At 42.9% G+C, this 17337-nt stretch overlaps 1 protein-coding gene across 1 annotated transcript in view; it reads left to right on the forward strand.

Moving 5' to 3' along the window:
• Positions 1-17337, forward strand: part of Mttp (microsomal triglyceride transfer protein) — a 43860-nt gene that overhangs the window by 14539 nt on the left and 11984 nt on the right. The window contains exons 8-15 of the mRNA XM_021157355.3: positions 632-789; positions 2231-2399; positions 3088-3195; positions 5464-5676; positions 7224-7432; positions 9450-9547; positions 9704-9825; positions 10985-11212. Of these exons, the coding sequence (XP_021013014.1) occupies positions 632-789; positions 2231-2399; positions 3088-3195; positions 5464-5676; positions 7224-7432; positions 9450-9547; positions 9704-9825; positions 10985-11212 (1305 nt within the window). The remainder of the gene's footprint in view (positions 1-631; positions 790-2230; positions 2400-3087; positions 3196-5463; positions 5677-7223; positions 7433-9449; positions 9548-9703; positions 9826-10984; positions 11213-17337) is intronic.

Genomic DNA, 17337 nt, shown 5'->3' on the forward strand with positions numbered 1-17337 from the left:
CTGAAGTAGGGAAGTTATTTGGCTTGTTTCCAAAGTGAAAGATGACATTGATCGGCATTATTACTGCTCTCAAGGTCATTATACGATAACTGTAGCATATGAGAAAATGACCCCTTTTCAACTCTCCCTGTTAAGCATAGATACAAACTCTGAACAGTTGCGATCCCAGCAACAGCGTGGCATTGGATTCCACACAAGCAATGCCGTAAGAAACTTTGATTTGCAGTGAGGTCCGAGCAAGTTAGAAAGCAGTACGACCCTGGCAGGTCTCACTTTGCCTTTCCCAAACACCAAGTCCCCAGCTGTTAATGAAACTTCCGCACACTTCCCCTAGTGTGCTCAAAGCCTGGCCTCGGGTGTGCTTGTCACAACACAGTCATTGCTGGACCCACACATCCAAACCTCAAGATGGCTAATGGTCCAAGGTCGCGCAAATCCAGCTCTAGCGTAACCCCCCCCCCGTCCCCCCCCCCCCATAGGGGAAGCAGTCTTACATATTAGCGGCTGGCTTCACACAGTGTACGAGATGGGTGGCGTGACCGTTGTATCTCTGTGGAGAACAGCGCCTTTCGCCTTTCGTAAATCGGGAGCTCAGAACTAAGGGACTTGCACCCGGGGCTGTGCTTTGCAGCTGGCGGAGCACTGGGAGTCCATCAGAAAGAATCTGGAGCCTGAAAACCTGTCCAAGGCCGAGGCCGTCCAGAGCTTCCTGGCCTTCATCCAGCACCTCCGGACTTCTAGGAGAGAAGAGATCCTCCAGATTCTGAAGGCAGAGAAGAAAGAAGTGCTGTAAGCCACATTGCTTTTCAGGGCCGTCGGTCAGGAAAGGTTTTACACCACCACTGTCTTTTCATTCATTTATTTACTTTTTTAAAGATATATTTGCATTGTGTGTACGAACACTTTGCTGTGTGTATGTATGTGCACCGTGTGTGCCTGTTGCCCTTGGAGGTCAGTGCAGGGTGTTGGATTCCCTGGGCTGGAGTCACAGGTGGTTGTGTGCCCCGCCATATGTGTGCTGGGGTACAAACTAGGTTCTTCTGCTGGAGCGGCGGCGCCCTAAGCCACTGAGCCATCTCTGCAACCCTGGTAGTTTTTTTTATTAAGTAAGAAGGACCCACTTTCTGTCTTCTGTCCTACTTCCAAACCAGTGATTCTGCTGGCCTGCATTTTCTAACAGCTGTACCACAGGTCAGTAACTTAATGCTCACTTGGCCAGAATCGCACCAGCAGGCTTTCTCAATGATTCTCATGACTGTTGTTTTGTGTCCACGAGTCCAAATTAGTACAGGCTTGAATTTATCATGCTCTGAGACGGGGGCTGCCTTCCTTCTGTGGAACTGTGCTCTCAAGCCATTGGTCAGTTTTGTTTGTTTGATGGATTTTGAGATGAGGCTTCACTCGGTAGCCCACGCTATCCTAAAACTTATTATGTAGTCCAGGCTAGCCTTGGACCTGGGTTGATCCCCTTGTCTCAGCTTTCTTTGGGCTGGGATTACAGGGATGAGCCACTGTGAGCATGAGCATGTGAGCTCAGTGTGTAATATTTATATCCATATGTTCATTAGTGTGAAAAATTGATTAGAAATTTTTATCACGCCCAGACTCAAATAACCAAAGATGTTTTCATGATCAATTTTTAACAACAATTTTTTTTCATGGAAGACAATGACATATTCGTTGTGAATAAAACAGAACTATATAATTGTGTCTTTATTTATTTTTAAAGGGCAAAAACTTCCTCCTTATATATGAACATAAAAGTTTTCATTTTCTATCAATAATGAATGGTACTTTAGTTAAATTAGGCATTTGAGAAATGTGTGTTTTAGTAAATCTAATTAGAGAAAATTCAATTTGAGACTTCAGATTGTCTGTATTACACACATAAAAGTATCGCTTTTCCGGGTCTGATTTATGATATTTACATAATATTAACTTACAAATCTTCAAGCGTATTTTGGTTAGGTTAGTATAGTGTAATGGTTTGTATGTTCTGAGACAAGAGAAGGGGAGGAGAAATTTCAGTAGAATAAAGCAGTCCTTTGGGACTGTATTATTTATAATTTTTGTTCGAAGGGAAAAACGTACTTCCTTAAGAAGTTTAAATTAACAGAAGGCTGTGAGTGGCGGTGTGTGTGTGCCTGTGTGTGTGTGTGTGTGTGTTTGTGTGTGTAGCGCTTCCCTAAGGCCCGGAAGCATGATGTCCGTGGTAATGCCTGTTTTACAGCCCTCAGCTGGTGGACGCCGTCACCTCTGCTCAGACTCCAGACTCGCTGGAAGCCATCCTGGACTTTTTGGATTTCAAAAGCGACAGCAGTATCGTACTCCAGGAAAGGTTCCTCTATGCCTGCGGCTTTGCCACCCACCCTGATGAAGAACTCCTACGAGCCCTCCTTGTAAGTCAGGGACACTGGGGAAATGGTGATCATAGGCTGCTGGGTAAAAGATGATAAGCAAAACTTCTTAAATGGAAGCAGCTATTAAAAGTGGATCCAGTCCAAGTTGAGGCCATAGGAGAGCGTTCTCTTAGCACTCACACTGTTGGCCTCTTTTCTGTGCATCAACCAGCACAGTCAACCTTCTCACTTAGGGGCTCTGAAGGTCTAGTGAGCAGCATGACCCACACTATACGACAACCTGAAGATTACGGCCACCTACTTTATCATGTGGCAAATGAAGAAACAGAGTAAATGTTTTATATGATGCTTCAATAAGCAATTAGGATTACTTTGACTTCAAAAATCTTCTTGCTATTTCTACATACACATTGACATCTCCAGTTCATATACGGAATGCTACAGACTTTTGGGGGATCTTTGAACAATCAAATCCCTGAACCCTGAAGGGTTCACAGACTTGGGTGGTGGAAGGAGGGGCTAAGATCATTGCGGGCCAGGCAGTTTAGCAATCCTTCATGCAAAACTAGACAACACATTTCTAAGTGTCTCAAAAACAAAATTCTGAGTTTATTGTCTAGAAACACAAAGTCATTTCCCCTGATGATGGTTACTTTATTAGCTGGTAAGTGTCCCTTTGGAAAGCTGAAGTGTCCTGATGACCTATTTGACCCCTGTTTGGCCACAGAGTAAGTTCAAAGGTTCCTTTGCAAGCAACGACATCAGAGAATCGGTTATGATCATCATTGGAGCCCTAGTCAGGAAGCTGTGTCAGAATGAAGGCTGCAAGCTCAAGGTAAGTGCTACAGACTGCCCAGTGTAACGCCACAGTCTCCTGTCAACTGTGTGCTGCCCAGTGTAATGCCACAGACTTGTGCCCACTGCGTCCAGGCTGTCCAGTGTAACGCCAGTCTTATGACCACTATGTTCAGACTGCCCAGTGTAATACCACAGTCTCGTGTCTACTATGTCCTGCTCAGTGTAACGTCATGCTGCTGACATCCAGACTGTGCAGTGTAATGTCATAGTCTAGTGCCCACTGTATCCAGACTGTCCAGTGTAACTCTGCAGTCTCGTGCCCACTGTGTCCAGACTGTCCAGTGTAACGCCACAGACTGGTGCCCACTGTGTCCAGAATTTCCAGTATAACACCACAGTCTCATATCCACTATGTCCTGCCCAGTGTAATGCCATGCTGCTGACATCCAGACTGTGCAGTGTAATGTCACAGTCTCATGGTCACTGTGTCCAGACTGCACATGTCCAGTGTAGCCATACTGCCAACCTGGCCACTCCCCAGTTCCCAACTCTGCAATCATTCTGTCTCATAAACTTTACAGTTTAGCTGCTCATTAGCATTCTTGCTTATCTCTGTCTCTCGCTGGAATAGAGCCTCCACACCATGATGAATCTTTGTTTTTCAACACCAGTTGCTTAAAAGATGTCTACTGCATAGATTGCGATCAATAAATGCTCTCTAGAAATCAAATCACCCATCAATTTTTCTACAAAATATAAATTCATTGAGATTCCTCTATAATTCCTCAGGAATTATTTTTGCTTCTGTTTTTATTTGTCTGTGACAAATTATACATACATATGTACATATATGTGTATGCATGTGAGGTAAAATGTGATGCTTCAAGCATTTATGCATTGTACAATGATCAAATTGGGTGATTAGCATAGCCATAACCTACAATACACATTATCTTCTTAGAATAAAGATTTAAAATATATTCAATGTATTTTGAAGTATAACAACAATACAATAGTATTAACTATAGTCATCGTGCCATGTGGCCTTCGGTTTCGCTGAAACTGTGTGAAACATAACCACATATGGAAAACCTGAGTGGGTTCATCTAGTAATATCCATTTAAAAAGCCTGTTTTCTACTTCACAAATGAAAATGCTAAATCTGTGCAGCTCTTCTTCTCTCCATTATTACTATGAGCTAACATTCAGCTCATAGTTTTCTTCTGCTATTTTCTTCAGTTCCCATTTTCTTCTGCTAGAGAAAAACATTACTGTGTCATCTTTTCTTCTAAATGCCTGTCATTAAAAACAATATGGAGGATCACCACTGAGCCCAAATGATTCCATAGGGAGCAGCCTACAGACAGAATGCACAATAAACAAGCAAGGAAAGTCTATGAAAAACATGGACATTGAAAATGATTTCGGTTATGCTAGAAATTAAATTTAGCATTACATCTCACCTGAGGATGACAAGTCCCTACATTTATGATTTCAATAATTGTTAAAGAGCTGATCTATTTGCTCAATTTCTGTGTTAAATATTATCACTAAGGATAAAACCCATATATAAAATACCCAGGTATCATTATTTAGTGAATGCTGACTTTATACTAGGTGCAATGCCAATCCTGTAACATAAAGATGCACAGAATATCATACCACCCTCAAAGAATTCCTTGTCTGTTTATCAATACAAAGATACCAATGCAGTGATTCCCTGTACATATGTGGATTCCCCATTTGAGATTTAACCAACCATGGGTTAAAAATAGTGAGGGAAACAGATGTTCATGGCCATGCATTCAACACAGCCCAGCCATTTGCCTGGCAGACACCTTGTATTGAGGACAATAAATCCCCCTGAGATTCCTCAGGTAAGCAGGGTGGTGCTTATAGACAAGCAAATACTGCCTTATTTCATCTAAGGGTCCCAAGGACCATGAATCACAGTATCTCCAGGAGGTCCAGGAGCCAATCCCCATAAATGCTATTATTAAGCCATAAACGGATGATCTGGGAATCAGGAACCACAGTTGTCTTTTGTTTGGGGTGTGAGGAAGTTTTCTCCATATAGAACAACTGAGCTTCATCTGGAATCTCCCTGATGCACTTAGAACGTGTCAAAGACTGCCCATGATTAATTATGCTCTGCTTTTCTAGACCACGTAAGCACACGTTTGAGAAGATTCCATACCTTAACATGTTTCCCATGGCAACCAAAGCAGAGCTCCCTTGAAACTGATGTTGTTTTCCTGTCTGAGTGTTGTGGGTGGGCATTTGTCTGAGGTGTGTGATGTTTTAGGCAGTGGTGGAAGCTAAGAAGCTGATCCTGGGAGGACTTGAAAAACCAGAGAAAAAAGAAGACACCACGATGTACCTGCTGGCCCTGAAGAATGCCTTGCTTCCCGAAGGCATCCCGCTCCTTCTGAAGTATGCTGAGGCTGGAGAAGGGCCCGTCAGCCACCTGGCCACCACTGTTCTCCAGAGATACGACGTCTCCTTCATCACAGATGAGGTAGGCATCTTGACTCTGTGCCACATTAACAGGAGGAAGGAAAAAACCCACTTCTGGTAAACCACATGCTATCCTCAAGTCACTCTGCTTTATTCTATATTTTATTTTATTTAACTTTTCTCATAACAGAAATAATTCCTCATTTGTATTTAAGGTTAATCTCCATTGGCCTTACATTTTGAACAGTTATGTCCTGTATCCGGAAGCATTCATATGAAAATACATTTTCTTATTTTAAGGAACAAATTCTAGTAGCTGGCCAGGTAGCTCAGCTGGTTAGAATGTGATGCTAAGAAACAAATTCTCTTTAAACCTGTGTTGATTCCTCCTGAGGGCAATGCTTCCGTGACCTAATTATGCTCCACTAGACCTCACCTCTCAAGTGCTCAGCCACCTGAACACCGCCACACAGATGACCACATATAGACCTTTGGAGGGACACACTCAAACCACAGAGACTGGTGCAGAAGGCTGCTAGCGGGGCAGGGATTATTCATGACCTGGGGTTGAAGAGATTTGGAAACTTTTTTGACTTTTATGATGAGCATAAAACTGCTACTAGAAACTAGCATGTTAAATTTTCTTTTAAATTAAAGAGGAAAGGAGCTGGGTGTGGTGGCGCACGCCTTTAATCCGAGCACTCGGGAGGCAGAGGCAGACAGATTTCTGAGTTCGAGGACAGCCTGGTCTACAAAGTGAGTTCCAGGATAGCCAGGGCTATACAGAGAAACCCTGCCTCAAAAAACAAAAACAAAAACAAAAAAATTATTAAAGAGGAAAGGAACCTGGGGTACTTTGTTGTAAGAAAATACCAGTTCATATTGCTTTCTCCCCTGCCCCGCCCCCTTCACCTACCCAAAAGCCCAATACCACAGCAGTAGCCTTCAAAGTTTATTCCAGTAATACCAAGCACTATTGCTGTAGCACATGAGCCACAAAACCTTACAGTTAGTCCACAATTTGTTATACATGATATGTCTAGAGTGGGCTAGGGGATATGTAGCTATGTGTTTCCAGCAGTCAAGAGAGAGGCAGAAGGCATGCCAGCTTTTAACTGCCTCTGCCTGAGTCATTCACATCATTTCTTTTTTCTTTTCTTTCTCTCTTTCTTTTTTCCTTTTTTTTGTTTTTTTTTTTTGTTTGTTTTTTCAAGACAGGGTTTCTATGTGTAGCCCTGGCTGTCCTTGAACTTACTCTGTAGACCAGGCTGGCCTCGAACTACTCAGAAATCCACCTGCCTCTGCCTCCCAAGTGCTGAGATTAAAGGCGTGCTTCACCACCGCCTGGCATTCACATCATTTCTGTTCATGGTCCAGTAGCTGACCTCATCACACAGGGCACACACACACACACACACACACACACACACCATGGAGAGTTCAGAGAGCAACCTTTTGGACTTCTCCTTCCATCACGTGGACCCAGAGGGTGAAACTCATATACATCAAGGTTGGTCACAGTCACCTTTATCTGGTGACCCACCTCACTGTCCCTGCAATAGCAAATTTAAAACTCTGGATGTGCTAAGCTTAAGCATCTCCCCACAGGTGAAGAAGACCTTGAACAGGATATACCACCAGAATCGTAAGGTTCATGAGAAGACGGTGCGCACAACTGCCGCTGCTGTCATCTTAAAGAACCCATCCTACATGGATGTGAAGAACATTCTGCTGTCCATTGGGGAACTTCCGAAAGAGATGAACAAGTACATGCTCACCGTTGTGCAAGACATCCTGCATTTTGAAATGCCTGCAAGGTACAATGCATTCTACGTACCTCTTCTTATGCAAGCCTATCTGAATATTGACGTGGTGCCACATAGCTAATAACCATGACCTGGCCATTACACTGAGCAATGGTAAATAAACCTAATGAGTGTCAAGTTTCCCCAAAGGAACTCTTTAGTGAGTTGGATAAAACAGCTTTCCTTTCGCTCCTTGCGATTTGGAACTCTGGGTAGGGCGGCTTCTCTGGGTATCCACTCAGTATGGTAAATATATATATATATATATATATATATATATATATATATATCACCAAATGTTAGTAAAGTTTTAAAGTCTAATTGCATTTTCAACAGGACTATTTTTGTAAGTAGCACAATGAGACGAAGAAAGTTCTTTCATCTTAACTTTTCAGATGTGAGGACTTTCTGAAGTCTTTTATCACAACTCCCCTGAATTTGCAAATCTTAGTCATGGCCCAGTTTAGGAGCCAGGCTATGAAGAGCTGCACCGGCTGACTTCACTGTGCTCAGTCATTCTCCCTAAACACACTTCATCCCATCTCCCAAAAGCCGCCTTCCACATTCACTCTGAATGTCACCCACTCCTTAGGCATCTCCCCTCAAGGGAGGAGCCGGACAGTCAGAGCAGAGGTGTCAGGAACAGGACAGTCAGAACAGAGATGACAGGAGCAGGACAGACAGTCAGAACAGAGATGGCAGGAGCAGGACAGTCAGAACAGAGGTGTCTGTCAGGAGCAGGAAGGAATCTGGGACGTTCTGGCCTGTGTGGATTGGATTCTTCTGGCTCTCTGCTGTTATTCAGGACTTCTGAGAGGAGGCCTCAGGTGTAGCCAGTGCCTCTGCTTCATGAGCCCAGTCATCTGGGGACAGGAAAGAGGAGGGAGTGGGACAGACAGCAACCTGGCAAATGGAAAGAAGCCACTGTAACCACTTACACCAGGTTCTCAGAAACAAAATCCTTACAACAGGAGGGGAAATTAAGGCCCCCCTTGCTTGGTGTGTATCTCTTTCCATGTGGGGCCGTTTTGCTTGTTTGTTTGTCTGTCTTAGTTTAATTTCCTGGCAAGTGGCACCAGACCCCACTGACTCTCTATAATGACAGGAAGCTCACTGCCACTAAGTGAATGTGTGCCCCCATTCAGGACTTCATTATTGTGCTCTGTCCTATCGTGCCTTCTTCCTGGCTCTGGGTTTGTATTTGGAACGAAGCAGGATGTGTCTATAAAGTTCATCCACGTGAAACCCTCGGATATCTCAGAATATCAACTTTTCCCTTCTAAGCTAAAAATCCAGTGACCTGGTAATATTGATGGATAGGGAGATTATTAATAAAGAGCTATTCCTTACAAAATGCTTCTGCCTCAGAGCTAGGCCTGGTTTACTCTAGTTGACTAGTTGGGGGGTTCAAAATGTAGTAGTTGTACCATTACTGACGGATTAGTGTGAGATCATGAGAAATGAGAGGATCTCAATGCGAATTCCATAAACGCGACACGGGCATGAAGGAAGAGTGAAAGGTTTGGAGGAGACCTATAGTTTGTTCTCTTGTGGGCCCTATTGGGCTTTTTCTGTGGCGGAAAATACATAAATAGCAATCCTAGAAGTTTGTGCTTTTGTGTTGTCTGCCAATGATGATTTTAGAAGGCAAAGAAGAAGAAAAAAATGCCAGCCTCCTGTTTGGCACGGCTTTCTTAAATTTATATACAATTTCACATTACAACCATGATGATTCAAAAACGTGAGTTTTCTGCTCCCTAAGTGTCCACCAGTCAGCTGAAGTCGTCCCATGGCTGGGCATTCTTATGCTCTATCCTTTTGACACCAAACTAAATGTCAGCTATTTGAGGAATGAAGGGGTGAGCCCTCATCCTGCCACTGGTGCCCAGCCAAGCACGTCCTTGGGTCTCACAGTGGCATGAGGACTTTTTTTTTTTTTTTTTTAACACCGGGGATTTGGTTGCATTCCTGATTTGATCTGGGAAACAGACATTACCGTAAATGAAAAGCCTTCTCTTCTGTGTTGCAGCAAAATGATCCGTCGAGTTCTCAAGGAGATGGCTGTTCACAATTATGACCGTTTCTCCAAGAGTGGATCCTCTTCTGCCTATACTGGCTACGTAGAACGTAGGTGACCCCTGAGGAGCTTCCCCCCTGCACCCCCTTTCATCGACATTGCTGGAGCTGTGACTGAGTTCCACCCCTGAGGACCCCTGCTTTCCTGCCCTCGTGCCCTTTCGTCGCTGGGACTGTGACTGAGTTCCGTGGTTCTTTTGTCATTAGGTAGCCCCCGTGCAGCGTCTACATACAGCCTTGACATCCTTTATTCTGGCTCTGGCATTCTGAGGAGAAGTAACCTGAACATCTTCCAGTACATCGGGAAGGCAGAGCTTCATGGTAGTCAGGTACCGCACGCCCAAGAGTTACTAATGAGAGAAACCTGTCTGAGGGGAAATGACCTATACTGAGTGCAGCATTATAGCATATATTTTATATCATATAACACACACACAGAGAATTGAAACTGTGCCAGAATTTGCTAGTTAGACTTTCATTCAGGGATACATCACTTAGATATCCCCAAGTATTTAAGTTTATGCTGTGTTTGCCTGTTTTGCTTATCTCTACAGAGACTGATTGCACCGACAAGAAATTTCAATGTACAAAAAAGACAAAAGAATTAGTTTATATTTCTCCAATACTGCTAGGAAAGAAAAGAATCGAGTATTATTAGCAGTTGAGGACTGGTTGAATTTTAGTCCTAAATGAAATGACGGTTTATCTTTACTGTCAACCATACCATCACTTTGGCTTTATGAATATCAGATTATAACATTCTAATTGAAGTTATTCAAGCCTCAACATGATCCATTGTTATGGAAACTTGGGTGCTCATCAATATGAACTCATCTTCCCGTTCGATAGCACCACTCAGAATCCCATACCTGCCATGCCAAGGCATTTCCACCTGCTGTCTCATGTGCCCTCAGAAATGCCAAGCACACAGTGGTTAGAGCCTGGCTATGCAGGATGGAAAATAAGCAAAATTCCTTATGGGCTAGTCATCTGGGCGTGAACTTCCTCATGGTGTGGCATCATTTTTGTGGTGAGGGATGAAAGTTTGACATGGAGAGGCGTGAATGTGCTCTCTCAGCACAGCTGACTGAGTGGAGTGCCCGTGCCTCTCCATCTCCTGTCAGAGGCTCGTGAAGATGGCAGATCCTTTGCTTGAGACAGCGTGGGGAAAGTAACTGAGCTTCACTAGTGATGCCCTCCAAGAGAAGGCCTGCGGTCTTTGTAGTTGCATAGCAAGGACTCAAAGCCCCACTTCTGCCACATACTAGCTAAGTGAATATTCACCTGTCCTCACTTCTGTCTGCTAAATGAATAAAATCTTCCACATATCCAAGGGTAATTGCAAAGAGCACATGGAGAAAATTCATCTCCATTATGTTAGACATAGAGGTTTAGTTTTCATTCTTGCCTAGTTGCAGAAGTTACTTGAGGTTTTGGTCCTGAAAAAGGTCGATGTGACCATCAACCGTGTGTCCTTTTCTCCCCTAGGTGGTGATTGAAGCCCAAGGGCTGGAAGGCTTAATTGCAGCCACTCCTGATGAAGGAGAGGAGAACCTTGACTCTTATGCTGGCATGTCAGCCATCCTGTTTGATGTTCAGCTTAGACCTGTCACATTTTTTAATGGATACAGTGATTTAATGTCCAAAATGCTGTCAGCATCCGGCGACCCTGTCAGCGTGGTGAAAGGGCTTATTCTGTTAATAGACCATTCTCAGGTAATTCTCTAACTTTCTCAGCCTGCAAATACTTACTGAGTTCCAGCACACACTCTGTGTGTGTGTGTGTGTGTGTGTGTGCTCACTTGCATGTGTACATGTTGGAGCACAGTAAGAAGCCTTTGCTCTGTTAGATCATGTAGAAGCCAGTGGTCAACCTTGGAAGTCTTCCACAATTGCTTTCCAGCTTATTTTTCGAGATAGTCTCTCGCTGACTCTAGAGCATGCTCAGTTAAGCTATGATAGCTGGACAGCAAGTCCCAGGAATTCTCCCATCTCTGCCTCCCAGCACTGGGATCTCAGCTGGGCACTCGGGTGCCTTGGTTTTATGCGAGTGATGGGGACTGGAATCAGGCCTCCTGCTTGTACAGCAGACGTTTTACCCAGCTTGTAAATTGTAAGCATGTCTAGAAAATACAAGTTAAAGCTTTGCGGATCCTCGAGCTCACTCCCTACGCCTTTGGTCCTCTTGCTATTGCTGCCCTTTCCCCTTTGCTATAGGTAAGTACCATTTGCCTTCTCTGTTATTAGCTGCTTAGTGAAGAATGCCTGCAATGCAACAGAGCCGAGCTCGTATTACCTGCAAACACAGTTTTCCTGCACTGGGGAGACTGAGGTGTCTTGTCTTTTTTACCTGGAATGCAGGACATGAGCTACCTGGCATCATTTGTGATGACAATGATTATGAAAACCAGTGTGGCGCATCATGTTGATGATGTCACACAAGCGAGGGCCTGAATACCTACCTAGTTGACACCAGTCTTGGTGTCATGGTCGTAGGCTCTTAGACAAGCTTGCTCATTCAGAGAGAACACACATACTTTCATTTCCTTGACCTTGTTCTTCGTGATTATTTTTCCAGAGCTCCTTGGTGCTAAGTCTTACACTAGTTCTTTTTTTTTTTTTTTTTTTATTTATTTATTATATGTAAGTACACTGTAGCTGTCTTCAGACACTCCAGAAGAGGGCGCCAGATCTCGTTACAGATGGTTGTGAGCCACCATGTGGTTGCTGGGATTTGAACTCCTGACCTTCGGAAGAGCAGTCGGGTGCTCTTACCCACTGAGCCATCTCACCAGCCCCCTTACACTAGTTCTTATGTGGAACGGTTTCTGTGTCTAAGATGCTGTGGGCTTTAGATGACTTGTCCAGTTGGATTTTCTGAAAGTCAGAGAGGGTTCTTCTTCTATCTGAAGAGCCCTAGAGATTGAGTGCTTGATACTTGGATTTTTTTCTTTACTGTGTTGATGCATGCCCCGCCTTAGCAGGATGATATTAAAAGTGGAATGTTACTGGGTAACATCTTATGGGGCATTGGCATTTACTCTAATTCCTATTACTATATTGAAGCACAAAGTAGAGATTTCCTTTAAAATGTATGTACTGTGAGACTGGCTTTTTTGGGGCTGAGGTGACATCATACCTAACAGTCTGAGCTCGAGGTTGACTTTTACAGATTCCTAGGTGTGATCTTGGGAAGAAAGCTACAAAATAGCTTCAAGTCATGGTTTCCTGCTACAAAGTGAGGCAGTTAAAACAGACTTGAATATTTTCTCAGCTGTATTGCTCTTCACCAAATTATTTGAAGATTTTGGCCTATTTTTTTAAGGCTCTTGTTACAAAGTCATGGGTTTTAAGAGTTGGGGAAACCTTTGATACTACATTTTGTTAGAACTCACCCCAAAACATCAATGGCTGAAATGAAAGTATATCATGTCTGGATCTTTATTGCTCCTTATATAAGTTCAAGGTAGCCATAGATTGAAAAACATGATTTGACAGTTTGGCTTTTATGATGCAATAAGTATTTGGAAGTAAACAGTTCAGTGCTAACACAGAAATCCTCAGGGACCAGAATCTGTGCACTTTACCTCTGCCTGCCTACCGTGACTGAGATCAAGCTGGCCTCAAACTCACAGAGATCTGCCTGCCTCTGCCCACCAACTGGTAGGATTAAGGGTGTGTGCAACCACGCCCAGTTTTACTACGACTTTAAATCTCACAGTTGTCACCTTGTGACTATGTGATGGCAACCCCCATTCTGGCACAGAAAACCCCGCCTCCTCTGCCCCCAAAGAAGGAAAGGGGAAGGATGAAGAGCTGTGTGCCCATCCAGAAGTGCTGATAGGATCCTATTGACCAAAATCCACAATGGCGTCACATAGCTCTCTGTAGCTGCGAGGCAAGTGGTAATTTGCAGCTTTGCACTGGGCATATGTCTTTTTTTTTTTTTTTTTTTTTATTACATATTTTCCTCAATTACATTTCCAATACTATCCCAAAAGTCCCCCATAGCGCCCCCCACTTCCCTACCCACCCATTCCCATTCTTTTGGCCCTGGCATTCCCCTATATTGGGGCATATAAAGTTTGCAAGTCCAATGGGCCTCTCTTTCCATTGATGGCCGACTAGGCCATCTTTCGATACATATGCAGCTAGAGACAAGAGCTCCAGGGTTCTGGTTAGTACATCATGTTGTTCCAACAATAGGGTTGCAGATCCCTTTAGCTCCTTGGGTACTTTCTCTAGCTTCTCCATTGGGAGCCCTGTGATACATCCAATAGCTGACTGTGAACATCCACTCCTGTGTTTGCTAGGCCCCGGCATCGTCTCACAAGAGACAGCTATATTTGGGTCCTTTCAGCAAAATCTTGCTAGTGTATGCAATGGTGTCAGCGTTTAGAAGCTGATTATGGGACGGATCCCTGGATACAGCAGTCTCTAAATGGTCCATCCTTTCATCACAGCTACGAACTTTGTCTCTGTAACTCCTTCCCTGGGTGTTTTGTTCCCAATTCTAAGAAGGTGCACAGTGTCCACACTTTGGTCTTCATTCTTCTTGAGTTTCATGCGTTTATCAAATTGTATCTTATATCTTGGGTATCCTAAGTTTTGGGCTAATATCCACTTATCAATGAATATATATTGTGTGAGTTCTTTTGTGATTGTGTTACTTCACTCAAGATGATGCCCTCCAGGTCCATCCATTTGGCTAGGAATTTCATAAATTCATTCTTTTTAATAGCTGAGTAGTACTCCATTGTGTAAATGTACCATAATTTCTGTATCCATTCCTCTGTTGAGGGACATCTGGGTTCTTTCCAGCTTCTGGCTATTATAAATAGGGCTGCTATGAACATAGTGGAGCATGTGTCCTTTTTACCGGTTGGGACATCTTCTGGATATATGCCCAGGAGAGGTATTGCTGGATCCTCCGGTAGTACTATGTCCAATTTTCTGAGGAACCGCCAGACTGATTTCCAGAGTGGTTGTACAAGCTTGCAATCCCACCAACAATGGAGGAGTGTTCCTCTTTCTCCACATCCTCGCCAGCATCTGCTGTCACCTGAATTTTTGATCTTAGCCATTCTGACTGGTGTGAGGTGGAATCTCAGGGTTGTTTTGATTTGCATTTCCCTGATGATTAAGGATGTTGAACATTTTTTCAGGTGCTTCTCTGCCATTCGGTATTCCTCAGGTGAGAATTCTTTGTTCAGTTCTGAGCCCCATTTTTTAATGGGGTTATTTGACTTTCTGGAGTCCACCTTCTTGAGTTCTTTATATATATTGGATATTAGTCCCTTATCTGATTTAGGATAGGTGAAGATCCTTTCCCAATCTGTTGGTGGTTTTTTTGTCTTATTGATGGTGTCTTTAGCCTTGCAGAAGCTTTGTAGTTTCATGAGGTCCCACTTGTCAATTCTCGATCTTACAGCACAAGCCATTACTGTTCTATTCAGGAATTTTTCCCCTGTGCCCATATCTTCAAGGCTTTTCCCCACTTTCTCCTCTATAAGTTTCAGGGTCTCTGGTTTTATGTGAAGTTCCTTGATCCACTTAGACTTGACCTTAGTACAAGGAGATAGGAATGGATCGATTCGCATTCTTCTACATGTTAACAACCAGTTGTGCCAGCACCATTTGTTGAAAATGCTGTCTTTCTTCCACTGGATGTTTTTAGCTCCCTTGTCGAAGATCAAGTGACCATAGGTGTGTGGGTTCATTTCTGGGTCTTCAATTCTATTCCATTGGTCTATTTGTCTGTCACTATACCAGTACCATGCAGTTTTTATCACAATTGCTCTGTAGTAGAGCTTTAGGTCCGGCATGGTGATTCCACCAGAGGTTCTTTTATCCTTGAGAAGAGTTTTTGCTATCCTAGGTTTTTTGTTATTCCAGATGAATTTGCAGATTGCACTTTCTAATTCGTTGAAGAATTCATTTGGAATTTTGATGGGGATTGCATTGAATCTGTAGATTGCTTTTGGCAAGATAGCCATTTTTACAATGTTGATCCTGCCAATCCATGAGCATGGGAGATCTTTCCATCTTCTGAGATCTTTTATAATTTCTTTCTTCAGAGACTTGAAGTTTTTATTATACAGATCTTTCACTTCCTTAGTTAGAGTCACGCCAAGATATTTTATATTATTTGTGACTATAGAGAAGGGTGTTGTTTCCCTAATTTCTTTCTCAGCCTGTTTATTCTTTGTGTAGAGAAAGGCCATTGATTTGTTTGAGTTAATTTTATATCCAGCTACTTCACCGAAGCTGTTTATCAGGCTTAGGAGTTCTCTGGTGGAATTTTTAGGGTCACTTATATATACTATCATATCATCTGCAAAAAGTGATATTTTGACTTCATCTTTTCCAATTTGTATCCCTTTGATCTCCTTTTGTTGTCGAATTGCTCTGGCTAGGACTTCAAGTACAATGTTGAATAGGTATGGAGAAAGTGGACAGCCTTGTCTAGTCCCTGATTTTAGAGGGATTGCTTCAAGCTTCTCACCATTTACTTTGATGTTGGCTACTGGTTTGCTGTAGATTGCTTTTATCATGTTTAGGTATGGGCCTTGAATTCCTGATCTTTCCAAGACTTTTATCATGAATGGGTGTTGGATCTTGTCAAATGCTTTTTCCGCATCTAAGGAGATGACCAAGTGGTTTTTGTCTTTGAGTTTGTTTATATACTGGATTACGTTGATGGATTTCCGTATATTGAACCATCCCTGCATCCCTGGGATGAAACCTACTTGGTCAGGATGGATGATTGTTTTGATGTGTTCTTGGATTCGGTTAGCAAGAACTTTATTGAGGATTTTTGCATCAATATTCATAAGGGATATTGGTCTGAAGTTTTCTATCTTTGTTGGGTCTTTTTGTGGTTTAGGTATCAGAGTAATTGTGGCTTCATAGAATGAGTTGGGTAGAGTACCTTCTGTTTCTATTTTGTGGAATAGTTTGTGAAGAACTGGGATTAGATCTTCTTTGAAGGTCTGATAGAACTCTGCACTAAACCCATCTGGTCCTGGGCTTTTTTTAGTTGGGAGACTATTAATGACTGCTTCTATTTCTTTGGGGGATATAGGGCTGTTTAGATCATTAACCTGATCTTGATTCAACTTTGGTACCTGGTATCTGTCTAGAAACTTCTCCATTTCATCCAGGTTCTCCAGTTTTGTTGAGTATAGCCTTTGGTAGAAGGATCTGATGGTGTTTTGGATGTCTTCAGGATCTGTTGTTATGTCTCCTTTTTCATTTCTGATTTTGTTAATTAGGATGCTTTCCCTGTGCCCTCTAGTGAGTCTGGCTAAGGGTTTATCTATCTTGTTGATTTTCTCAAAGAACCAGCTCCTTGATTGGTTGATTCTTTGAATAGTTTTTCTTGTTTCCACTTGGTTGATTTCGCCCCTGAGTTTGATTATTTCCTGCCGTCTACTCCTCTTGGGTGAATTTGCTTCCTTTTGTTCTAGTGCTTTTAGGTGTGTTGTCAAGCTGCTAATGTGTGCTCTCTCTAGTTTCCTTTTGGAGGCACTCAGAGCTATGAGTTTTCCTCTTAGAAATGCTTTCATTGCATCCCATAAGTTTGGGTATGTTGTGGCTTCATTTTCATTGAACTCTAAAAAGTCCTTAATTTCTTTCTTTATTCCTTCCTTGACCAAGGTATCATTGAGAAGAGTGTTGTTCAGTTTCCACGTGAAGGTTGGCTTTCTATTATTTATTTTGTTATTGAAGATCAGCCTTAGGCCATGGTGATCTGATAGGATGCATGGGACAATTTCAATCTTTTTATATCTGTTGAGGCCTGCTTTGTGACCAATTATGTGGTCAATTTTGGAGAAGGT

The sequence above is a fragment of the Mus caroli genome, unplaced genomic scaffold (genome assembly GCF_978045245.1).
Source record: "Mus caroli unplaced genomic scaffold, Mus_caroli_1 scaffold_3, whole genome shotgun sequence".
Taxonomy (NCBI): Eukaryota; Metazoa; Chordata; class Mammalia; order Rodentia; family Muridae; genus Mus; species Mus caroli.